The sequence below is a fragment of the Pristiophorus japonicus genome, chromosome 1 (genome assembly GCF_044704955.1).
Source record: "Pristiophorus japonicus isolate sPriJap1 chromosome 1, sPriJap1.hap1, whole genome shotgun sequence".
Classification (NCBI taxonomy): Eukaryota; Metazoa; Chordata; class Chondrichthyes; family Pristiophoridae; genus Pristiophorus; species Pristiophorus japonicus.
Window position 1 is genome coordinate 217937680 of NC_091977.1, and position 12665 is coordinate 217950344.

Below are 12665 nucleotides of genomic sequence, written 5' to 3' on the forward strand. Positions count from 1 at the left end.
CTTTTTATTATATGGAGACCAGAACTGTTCCTAGTACTCCAAGTGTGGTCTAACCAAGGTTCTGTATAAGTTTATAACTTATCTGCTTTTCAATTCTATCCCTCAAGAAATGAACCCCAGTGCTTTGTTTGATTTTGTTCTAGCCTTATTAACCTGCTTCACTACTTTTAGTATCTGTACCCCAAGATCCCTCTGCTCCTCTACCCCATTTAGACATTTATTTTCAAAAGAGTATGTGACCTCCTTATTCTTCCTACCAAAATGTACCACCTCACACTTATCTATATTGAAGTCCATTTGCTGAAAAGCACTTAGTCATGTTCTGAGTTGGTGGAAGGCGCTATATAACTTTCTTTTTTCTGTAAGAAATTACTCATTTATTTGATCACTTCACACACAGTTTTGATCTGGTCAAAGACTGACATGATAATGTCATAATAGACCTTGACCATTTGATTAACAAGGACAATGTCAGTATTTGGCCATTACTGCATTTGACCATTACTACCTTTCCCCACCCAGCTGGAGGTAGAAACCCGCACAACAAATCCCATATGGTGATTCGATGGGGTTGATCCATGATATGAGGACATTTTCTTGTTTTCTAACATTCTTACCAAATGATTTGGCAAAGAAAGGATAGAACTCATCCCTCGGATTTAAAGGGAAGGTACTGGGAATCCAACCCTTGCCTGTCCAATGGGAGGGTAGCGCAGTATTAACATTATCTTTTTATATAAGAAACATACCTGCTATCTCCACTGTAACCTTTAGTGTCAGAGAGCCGACTTCATTCTCAGCTATACAGCTGTAATCGCCTCGCAGTCCTTTTGTGATCTTTGGGATTTGAAGGATGTGTTGTGAAGCTAGGATTTGATGCTCCTGTCCGAACACTGTGCTTATGGCTTTGCCATTGTACAGCCAGCTGATGCTTGGTTTTGGATGACCTTTAACAGGACAACCTAAAATGGGAAATGAAATTTTAAAAAAAATCAGAAGCAGTACCTTGCCATATACAAAATTTGGTTTCATCCACCTCCCTTAATTACCATTCCTATGCAGTCAATCGTAATCCTTCACTCCCCAAAGTTGTTACTTTTAAAATTTCCTGGTTACATCCAACAAATTCATTAATAGGCGCAAAGTAGTTCAGTATTCCAGGCCAATCAAAATGAATCCCTTTACCAATGAATCATAGAAATTTATGGCACAGAAGGAGGCTATTCGGCCCATCATGTCTGTGCCAGCCAAAAAAGAGCTATCCAGCCTAATCCCACTTTCCAGCTCTTAGTCCATAACCTTGTAGGCTACAGCACTTCAAGTGCATATCCCAAGTACTTTTTTAAATGTGATGAGGGTTTCTGCCTCTACCACTCTTTCAGGCAGTGAGTTCCAGACCCCCACCATGCTCTGGTTGAAAAAAGCTCTCCTCAATTCCCCTCTAATCCTTCTACCAATTACTTTAAATCCGCTGTTATTTCCTCCTTTGCTTCTCTTAACAGCCTAGGATACATTTCTTCCAGGCCTGGCGATTTATCTACTTTCAAAGATGCAAAACCCCTTAATAGCTTAAATCAATGAACTGTTGCTATTTCATGCGATGTGCTGATAAATTCTTTAGTCTGCAGAAATGTCAGAGAATTTGGAGGAAACTGGATTTATCATTTTAATAGATTCAAAAATTTCAATAGGATTTACACTTTGATCCATAAACATAGGGTTATTCTAATAACTTACAAGAATCTTATAAGGCTGGGTTTAGATACTATTCTTCCACTTCTAGAACTAGGTTTCAACATAGGAATTTGGGACAACATGGAATAAGAAAAAGCCAATCAGCTTAATCAGTACTGATGTCACCAGTAAACTGCTGACCTGCAGATGGAGTTTACAGAGATTTTGAGCCCAAGTTTCCACACGCGCCTAGAACGGCGCAGTCCCGACCTGGACGCCTGTTTTTCACGCCACAAAGTGCGCCTAAAAAAATCCTCGGTATTCTCCTCCTACTTGCAGGTCCTCTGGCCCTCGGCGCAGCCAGCGCGAGCTGTGTGGGGGCGGAACCAGGTCCCTGCGCTGAAAACAGTGCCGGGACCTCTGCACATGCGCGCTACAGTGGGCACACAAGTGCAGTAGCTCCAGGCGCCGAACTGTGTGGGAGGGGCCCGAAGCACGCAGCCCCTAGCCCTGGCTGAATGGCCTCACTGAGGCTGCGTGAATAAGGCTCCTCCCACGGCCAGCTCCTGCTTCCTCCCGACCAGACCCGACACCGGCTTCCCCCCCCACCCCCGCCTCCGGACCAGACCTGACACCCGCTCCCCGCCCCCCCCCCCCCCGCCTCCGGACCAGACCCGACACCCGCGCCGCCCCCCCCCCCTGACTGACCCGACTCGACCCGCACTCCTGTTCCCGCTCCCCCCCCCCCGACTGGACCCGACCCGACCCGCGCTCCTGTTCCCGCTCCCCGCCTCCCCGACTCCCGCTCCCGGACTCGATCCGACCTGACCTCCCCCCCCCCCCTTCCTCTCTCTCTCTCTCTCCCTCCCTCCCTCTCTCTCTCTCTCTCTCCCCCTCCCCCTCTCTCTCTCTCTCCCTCCCCCCTCCCTCTCTCTCTCTCCCTCCGCTCCCCCCTCCCTCTCTCTCTCCCTCCGCCCCCCCCTCCCTCTCTCTCTCTCCCTCCGCCCCCCCTCCCTCTCTCTCTCTCCCTCCGCCCCCCCCTCCCTCTCTCTCTCTCCCTCCGCCCCCCCCCTCCCTCTCTTTCCCCCTCTCCCTCTCTCTCCCCCCTCCTCTCTCTCCCTCTCTCTCTCTCCCCCCCGACCCGAACCGAACCTCCCCTCCCCAACCCGACCCAACCCAACGTCACCTACCTGTAAATCTGGTGCTGGGGACGGGACCTGCCCGAAGTCTCGGGCCCGGCCCGTTCAGCCTTCGGTCCCAAAAGGCCTGCCTGAAGCACTTTCACACAGGTAGGAAGATGGTTTATTTAATCTTTTCTTTGCTTATAAATGTTTATTCAGGTTGGATTTATTTGTATAATATTTGTATAAGTATAAATAAGGATTTATTATAGAATTTAATGACTTCCCTTCCCCCCCCCACCTCATTCTGGACGCCTAATTTGTAACCTGCGCCTGATTTTTTAATGTGTAGAACAGGTTTTTTCAGTTCTACAAAAATATTCACTTGCTCCATTCTACTTTAGTTTGGAGTACGTTTTCACTGTGGAAACTTTCAAATCAGGCATCAGTGGCCGGACACGCCCCCTTTTGAAGAAAAAATTCTGTTCCAAAGTAGAACTGTTCTACCTGACTAGAACTGCAGAAAAAAAATGTGGAGAATTGCGATTTCTAAGATAGTCCATTCTCCACCAGTTGCTCCTAAAAATCAGGCGCAAATCATGTGGAAGCTTGGGCCCATATAGTGGTCAAAGGGAGGTGCCCACATACGTTACTGGCGTGTCAGTCACTCATGCTTAAAAACTCCTTATCAGATCAAGCCAGGGAGCCTGATATTTGCGTGCTGGAGTCTCCCAGATGTGATGACATGGAGTTCAACTTCAAGATTCTCCTAGAATGGAACATGAATTCTTCAAGCACTGCTACCGGCAACCCAAAAAAAAAGTGTGTAGTTTGCGCTCATGTAGTTCATGCCTCTAGGTTACGCCTGAAGGAAACTTTTAAAAATCAGCAAAGAACTACTAAAAAAATAATAAAGAGAGGGAAGACAGATTATGAAAATAAACTAGCAAGAAATATACAAACAGATAGTAAGAGTTTTTACAGGTTTATAAAAAGGAATAGAGTGGCTAAAATAAATGTTGGTCCGTTAGAGGATGAGACTGGGGAATTAATAATGGAGTTCAGGGAAATGGCAGAGACTTTGAACAAATATTTTGTATCGGTCTTCATGGTAGAAGACACTAAAAACATCCCAATAATGGATAATCAAGGGGCTATAGGGAGGGAGGAACTTAAAACTATCACTATCACTAAAGAAGTAGTACTCAGTAAAATAATGGGACTAAAAGTGGACAAGTTCTCTGGACCTGATGGCTTGCATCCTAGGGTCTTAAAAGAAGTGGCTGCAGAGATAGTGGATGCATTGGTTGTAATCTACCAAAATTCCCTGGATTCTGGGGAGGTCCCAGCGGATTGGAAAACCGCAGATATAACACCCCTATTTAAAAAAGGAGGCAGATAGAAAGCAGGAAACTATAGACCAGTTAGCCTAACATCTGTCGTCGGGAAAATGCTGAAGTCCATTATTAAGGTAGCAATAGCAGGACATTTGGAAAAGCATAATTTAGTCAAGCAAAGTCAGCATGGATTTATGAAAGGGAAATCATGTTTGACAAATTTGCTGGAGTTCTTTGAGGATGTAATGAGTAGGGTGGATAAGGGGGAACCAGTGGATGTGGTGCATTTGGATTTCCACAAGGCAGTCGATAAGGTGCCACATAAAAGGTTACTGTACAAGATGAAAGTTCACAGGGTTGGGGGTAGTATATCAGCATGGATACAGGATTGGCTAACAAACAGAAAACTAAGAGTTGGGATAAATGGGTCATTTTCCGGTTGGCAAACAGTAACTAGTGGGGTGCCACAGTGATCAGTGCTGGGGCCTCAACTATTTACAATCTATATAAATGATTTGGATGAAGGGACTGAGTGTAATGTAGCCAAGTTTGCTGATGATACAAAGATGGGTGGGAAAGCAAATTGTGAGGAGGACACGAAAAATCTGCAAAGGGATATAGACAGGCTAAGTGAGTGGGCAAATATTTGGCAGATGGAGTATAATATGGGAAAGTGTAAGGTTACACACTTTGGCAGAAAAAGTAAAAAAGCTAATAATTATTTAAATGGAGAAAAATTACAAATTGCTGCAATAAAGGGGGACCTGGGGGTCCTTGTGCATGAAACGGAATGATTCGGGCCGGGAGGGGGAGCGGAGCTTGACGGGGGGTGGGGGTGGGTAGGTACAGCAAGTAATCAGGAAGGCAAATGGAATGTTGGCCTTTATTGCAAGGGGAATGGAGTACAAAAGCAGGGAAGTCCTGTTACAACTATACAGGCTTTGGTCAGGCCACACCTAGAGTACTGCGTACAGTTTTGATCTCCGTATTTAAGGAGGGATATACTTGCATTGGAGGCAGTTCAGAGAAAGTTCACTAGGTTGATTCGTGAGATGAATGGGTTGACCCATGAAGAAAGGCTGAGCAGGTTGAGCCTGTACTCGTTGGAGTTCAGAAGAATGAGAGGTAATCTTATTGAGACATATAACTAACTATGTTACTATTTGTACTGCACTTTTTTTGACTGATAGGCATCTGTCCAGCCCCGCCCATCCCCTCTGCCTGTACTGCACTTTTTTGACCGACAGGCGACAATCCCCCGCCTCCCTGTCAAGCTCCCCCCCCCGCCCCTCCCGGCCCGAATCATTCCATGCACCTGGTGCCGAAAAGTAGGACCAGAGGCTCCGAATCTCTCCCCCCCTCAGTCAGCGTGGGCCCAATAGTGGCGGTCCTGGGCCTGATGGCAGCGGGGAGGAGGGGGGGCCGATGGCGGCGGTCCTGTGCCCAAGAGCGGCAGGGGTGGGGGCCCGATAGTGGCGGTCCTGGGGCCGATTAGCGGCAGTCCTGGGTCCGATGGCAGCGGGGGGGGGGGGGGGCGGGTGGGGGGGGGCCGAGGGTGACCGGCGTGGTCCCGATAGCGAGAGAGAGGCTAGGATGGGGAGGGGGAGGGGGGAATAGAGAGGCCGGGGGAGAAAAAGAGCGACGGGGATGGGGTGGGGGGGAAAGAGGGAGAGAGGTTGGGAGGAGAGAAGCTGATGGGGTGGGGGGTGGAGAGGGGGAGTGGGGAAGAGAGACACGGGTGGGGGGAAGATGGATCACGTTCTTCCAACCCCCGTTGGAGTGGATGATGTCTAGAAGTCACGACACTGTCAGTATTCACTTTATACCCATACACATTCCATACACAATGCCTGCCCCATCTATGGTGGTGGTCGTGGCGGGCGGGGGGGGGTGGGTGTGGGGGGGAAGGATGCCCTTGTGCTGGGATAAGCACTTTGGCTGGGGAGGGATGCATTTGGACTGGGATAAGGCACTTTGGCTGGGGAAGGGATGCATTTGGACTGGGGTAAGGCACTTTGGCTGGCCCTTGTTGTCTTCTGGGGAACTCTGTCCTCTGTCGCTTCAGGAAATGGATCGAGTTACAATTTGCAAAGTCAGTGAGACCTTGGGATGGGCGGATCCAGTTACACATTCCTGTGAAACTTCAGGGTGTGGCTTATCCTCCACGGGGACCAATCAGAAACAAAGGGTGGAGCATGTTGGCCGTTTTTGCAGTACAAATAAGCGCATCCATAAAATAATGAGGGGGCTCGACAAGGTAGATGCAGAGAGGATGTTTCGACTCATGGGGAAATCTAGAACTAGTGGGCATTGTTTTAGAATAAGGGGTCGCCCATTTAAAATTGAGATGAGGAGGAATTTGTTCTCTCAGAGGGTTGTAAATCTGTGGAATTCTCTGCCCACAGAGCAGTGGCGGCTGGGTCATTGAATATATTTGAGGCGGAAATAGACAGATTTTTGAGCGATAAGGGAATAAAGGGTTATGGGGAGTGGGCAGGGAAGTGGAGCTGAATCCATGATCAGATCAGCCATGATCTTATTGAATGGCAGAGCAGGCTCGAGGGGCCAAATGGCCTGCTCCTGCTTCTATTTCTTATGTAGATTGAGAGTGGAGGTTGCACCTGTGCACTTTCTTTGCCTGCTCACGAGCAGCTTCCTGGTTCTCGGAACTTCTGTACAACAGCTGCCGCCACAAAACCACGAGCAAAAATATTCAACTACAGGGGATCTGACCTTTATGAGGTTAATATAATAATATTTGCAGGCATCACTTGATCAGATGTCACGTGATTAAATTTCACAAGATTAACCCTCCAGGAATAGCTCCAACCAGAGTTGGCAACCCTCATCATCATAGGCAGTCCCTCGAAATCGAGGAAGACTTGCTTCCACTCCAAAAGTGAGTTCTTAGGTGACTGAACAATTGAATATGGGAATTACAGTCTCTGTCACAAGGTGGGACAGACAGTCGTTGAAGGAAAGTGTGGGTGGGGAGCCTGGTTTGCTGCATGCTCCTTCCGCTGCCTGCGCTTGTTTTCTGCTTGCTCTCGGCGGCAAGACTCGAGGTGCTCAGCATCCTCCCGGATGCTCTTCCTCCACTTAGGGCGGTCTTTGGCCAGGGACTCCAGGTGGGGATGTTGCATTTTATCAAGGAGGCTTTGAGGGTGTCACCACGGGACTAGTTCATATTTATTGGCCTATGTTATGCTCAATTTAACTTAGTTTAATTCAAATTGATTCCAAAGTCACTTGAACTTACAAAAGGCTTACAGAGTTTTACCAGAAATCATCAGCAAAGGAACAGGATATAAAATTGGGAGGAATAGTAACCTATGAAATAAATCGCTATGTGCTGATTTGAGGGCCCATGCTGCCAACTGAACCTATTCCAATTAGCCCTCCTCGCTGCCCAGTCCCAGAGAAGAAAATTAAGCTTTTTCATGTAGATGCAATTTTGACCTATTTTATCCTGGAGATTTGTGCTTGCAAAGATGATGAAGATTAGCCCCACTTACATTAACAGGGAATCCCAAAACTGGAGTATTTGGACAATTTCTGTAATATGTTGACCCTGTCCAAACACATCCTTATGTAATGATTACCAGTCATCCCTGTTGGTTGTCAGTATCTGACCTTCTCTGTCACACAGATTAAGTAATATTATGTAACTGTTAAAATGTCATTTATTATTTTTAATGTAACTCATTACTTATGGTAACACGATAAATATATGTGATGAGAGACACGGGAATTCCAAATAAGGAGATTTTGTGAAATGAAAATGAAGCAAAAGGAGCTGTAGAAAGGAGCCCAGTGCAGTGCGATTTCTATCACGAACTGTTAATAATCTAAAGTTCAATGGAAACTAGATATCCGTCCAACCATTTATAGCAATGCATTTAGAACATAAGAAACATAAGAAATAGGAGCAGGAATAGGCCATTTGGCCCCTCAAGCTTGCTCCACCGTTTAATAAGATCATGGCTGATCTGATCATGGACTCAGCTCCGCTTCCCTGCCCGCTCCCCATAACCCTTTATTCCCTTATCATTCACAAATCTGTCGATCTCCGCCTTAAATATATTCAATGACCTAGCCTCCACAGCTCTCCAAGGCAGAGAATTCCACAGATTTACAACCCTCAGAAGAAATTCCTCCTCATCTCAGTTTTAAATCGGCGGCCCCTTATTCTGAAACTATGTCCCCTAGTTTTAGTTTCCCTGATGAGTGGAAATATCATCTCTGCATTCAGCTTGTTGAGCCCCCTCATTATCTTGTATGTTTTGATAAGATCACCTCTCATTCTTATGAACTCCAATGAGTATAGGCACAAATACTCAACCCATCTTCATAAGTCAACCCCCTCATTTCCAGAATCAACCAAGTAAACCTTTTCTGAACAGCCTCCAATGCAAGTATATCCTTCCTTAAATACGGATACCAAAACTGTACGCAGTACTCCAGGTGTGGCCTCACCAATACCCTATACAGTTGTAGCAGGACTTCTCTGCTTTTATATTCCATCCCCCTTGTAATAAAGGCCAACATTCCATTTGCCTTCCTGATTACTGGCTGTACCTGCATACTAACTTTGTGTTTCATACACAAGGACACCCCAGGTCCCTCTGTACTGCAACAGTTTGCAATTTTTCTCCATTTAAATTATAATTTTCTTTTCTATTTTCTCTGCCAAAGTGGATAACCTCACATATTCCCACATTATACTCCACCTGCCAAATTTTTGCCCACTCACTTAACCGGTCTATATCTCTCTGCATATTTCTTGTGCCCTCCTCGCAATTTGCTCTCGCACCCATCTTTGTAACATCAGCAAACTTGGCTACATTACACTTTAAACCGTTTAACTACTTTCCCTATGTGGGGGTTATATTTTGATAAAACACACTCCACCCTAATTAGAACAGAATTTCAGAGCCAGACATTAGTCACGTTACAATGAGAGCATTGCATGAGAGAATATAATGAGGATCCAGTAATGTGGCATAAACTGTAACAATTACAATGTTTATCAGGAGTCAAGATTCAGTAGCCCCATCACAAACATAGCTGAGGGACAATGGGGAAGAAGCTGGTTCATTCATTAACTATTTCATATTTAATGTGTGTTGAAAATTCACTCAGAAAACAAATCTGTTTCTATCTTAATATTTAAAAGCTGGTGTAGATTCCCAATGCATAATATCAGCTGATTGAACAAAAAATCTCCAACAAGGCTGGAGGCAGCAATCTCTAATGCTGATGCTAAGATGAGTTGCATGAGGCTTCTCTTCCCTTCAGCCGCTGTACTATTGCCCTATAGTCTGGGTACAAGGCACATGCTCATTGAGCTGATGCACGTCTAACAGTCTAAAAATACAATTCTCTGAGGATCTTAAACACAGAGTTAAGGTTATACAGCAAAGAATCATAGCAGTCTGACTAATTTATATATAAATTAAAAAGGAAACAGCTATTTTTGAGGCCAAAGATCACTGACGTGACCAATACACATTACATCTTGGTTTAAATAAGCTTGGCTAACACTGGTTAATGAAGGAGGCCCTTGGCTGTTGCTTATCATTTACCTTTCTGTCCAATGATATTACAACTGTTAAAATAACCCAGGAACATAATTCTACAGTTGTTATAGTCAGATCATAAATTAGTGGCTATGCATGTAGTTATAAAACAAGTAAATAAGTAAAATTAAACCAGTCAAATTGATCTGTGGACCAATTTTCAATTGCAATTATCAGCACCATCCAGTACAGCTGGGCTTTTGGCTAAGTGTACCTACAGGCTGCCTGTTCAAAACATGTGGCTTCGGACTATTATGTTGATGCTTTCCAGCTGTCTGAAAAGGGTTAAACTTTTGGAAGCAATCTACCAGTCCTTTAAAAATAATTTAATTTTGTACAATATTTCAATCATTGATACATTTTTCTTATAATCCAATTAGGGATGCTTTACGCCCTCTTTGTAATGAAATAGCATTTTTGGGTATCTGGATTGGAAAAACTGATGAAAGATCTGAAGAAACACAGAAGGATAACATGAAATCTGGCATCTCAGAGTCCTGAGAACAGAATGAAACTGCTCAGAGAGTCTTGAGAACACAACTAAACCGCTCAGAGTCCCGAGAAGAGAATGAAACCGCTCTCAGTTCCTGAAGATTAAAGCAGTTGTACTGACCAGAGCCCTGAATCTGATTTGCAGATGTACTTGAATTAACTTTCCTGTCAATAAAACCAAACGGTAATTGAAGTATTTAAATGAAATCGTTCAGCTGTTGAATACAGCTCACCCATAGCTATTTACATTTGTAATCTTAGTGATCAATTTACAGTTATTACATTTTGACTGGTAACAAAGCCAGATAAAACTGTGCCAACATTTAGCAAAATCAGCATTTACATTTCTGTACCAGATGTGCAAGAGCATGCAGGTCGTAGGCCAGTGTCCAATTTAACATCCTGTACTACTACCCCACAGGTTTACTTCCAGACATTCATCTGCTCATACACTTCCTCTGATTCTTCATGAGTGTTTGTCCTGAACATATAGCAGAATGGGACAACAATGAACATTTAGACTGCGAATTACATCAATGATTCGACAGTACGAGTACAAAACCTTTGTCACTGGGTACTACAGACAAAGGAGTGGACCAGAGTAGCACTTGGATAAGGCCGACTCCCAAAATGATGGAAGTTGTATGATGCAAGATAAATGCATTCAAAACGTTTTATGCTCAAAGTAGTGACTCTTCCAGAGTTGCCAAATCTCAGGGCTCAATTTTCCCCAGTTATCTGCGCCGTTTTTTTGGCGCGCGCTGCTTATTTTGGCCTAAATTAAAATATCCAAGTTTCCCCAAAGTTTCTGTGTCAGCGTAACTCAGTTAGTTCCAGTTTTTTCAGGTTAGTCATAGGGGCGTAACCTGATGCCTGCGCCACTTTTTCAGATTTATGCAAGTTTGGCCAACTTACATTTCTCATAGGACAGCGTATATGACCACTCCCAAAAAACCTTCTGGGCACTTAAGAAAAACTAGCGCACATTAAAAAATTAGGCGCAGAAAGACGCCATTGTTTTTATGCAAAGTTTTGGAGAGTCAAGAAGATATTAAATATGCATCATGAAGCTTAATATTTTTCAAACTTAAAATGGAGAAAATAGAAATCTAATTTAATTCTTTAATTTTAGATTTTTTTCAAAGTGCCACGCCACCACCGAATGTCTCCTCACCATACTCGAAGGTCGGAGTGTCGGCCGGCAGAATCGCTCCCTCACCTGGACACAGGGGCTCGGGTTCAAAAGAAGCCCGGGTGGGTGGGTGGAAGCCGAACTGAAGGCATGAGAAGCCTTACACTATATAGCAGCTTTAAAAGAAGCCCGGTGGATGGGGTTTGCCGAGCCCATGTCCGGGCCAGGGAGTGATCCTGCCGGCCCTCGAGCCCGGTGAGGAGATGTTCGGTTGGTGGTGGGGTGGTACTTTGAAAAAAATATAAAATTAAAGATTGGCATTAGACTTCATTGCCCCAAATGTCCCCAATGAATGCCTAGCTTCCCGTTCTAAGCAAGCCTATTGCGCATGCGCAGACCAGGGTGTGGTCCATACCAGGGCATCGACCTTGGGGAGAGAGAGAGGGGAGAAAAGCTTTGACTATGTCCTGCTGTTTTGAGCTTCTTGCAAAGGTACAATTTAATTATGGGGGCAATATTGAAAATGCCATACCTCGTGCAAGCCTTCTGCATCATGGTGCTGCGGAGGAGATGAATGATTTGACGTCATCACATGAGGAACGTCAGAGTCTGTAGGCTGATGGACAGGAGGCCTTACCCACATCAGATATATCGAGACAGGTGTTCATATCTGCACTTGAGTGATGCAGACTGAGAAGGCTGCGTTTCCACAAAGAAGTTGTAACTGAGATCTGAGAATTAGTAAAAGCAGATCTGCAACCTAGAAGCATCAGGAGGACTGCTTTGTCAGTTGAAGTGAAGGTTACAGCTGCGCTTTCATTCTATGTGTTATATATGTGAACTTGTATATACCTTGTACAGCCACCAGAGGACTCATCCCCTGGAGTCCCAAGGGATCCCACAATCCCTTGGGAGCACAGGTACTTAAGGAGGCCTCACAGGCTGGAGAGGCACTCTGGAGACCTGCAATAAAAGACTAAGGTCACACTTTACTTTGAGTTCACAGTATCCAGTCAGACTCTTTATTCATACGTAACAACTGGTGATGAAATACAGATGACGAACCCAACGATGCAGAAAATAGTGGGCATCCTGAAGAGATTCTCGGAGGGAGATGATTGGGAAACCTTCGTGGAGCGATTCGACCAAAAGCTGGAAGGAGAAGCGAATGCTGCCAAACGAAGGACGATTCTCCTCACCGTCTGCGGGGCACCAACGTATGGCCTCATGAAAAATCTGCTTGCTCCAGCGAAACCCACAGAGAAATTGTACGATGATTTGTGCACACAGGTTTGGGAGCATCTGAACCCGAAGGAAAGCATTCTGATGG

At 45.1% G+C, this 12665-nt stretch overlaps 1 protein-coding gene across 1 annotated transcript in view; it reads right to left on the reverse strand.

The window, feature by feature from the left end:
• Window positions 1–12665, reverse strand: part of LOC139260510 (ADAMTS-like protein 1) — a 456828-nt gene that overhangs the window by 46395 nt on the left and 397768 nt on the right. The window contains exon 24 of the mRNA XM_070877021.1: window positions 750–962. Within this exon, the coding sequence (XP_070733122.1) occupies window positions 750–962 (213 nt within the window). The remainder of the gene's footprint in view (window positions 1–749; window positions 963–12665) is intronic.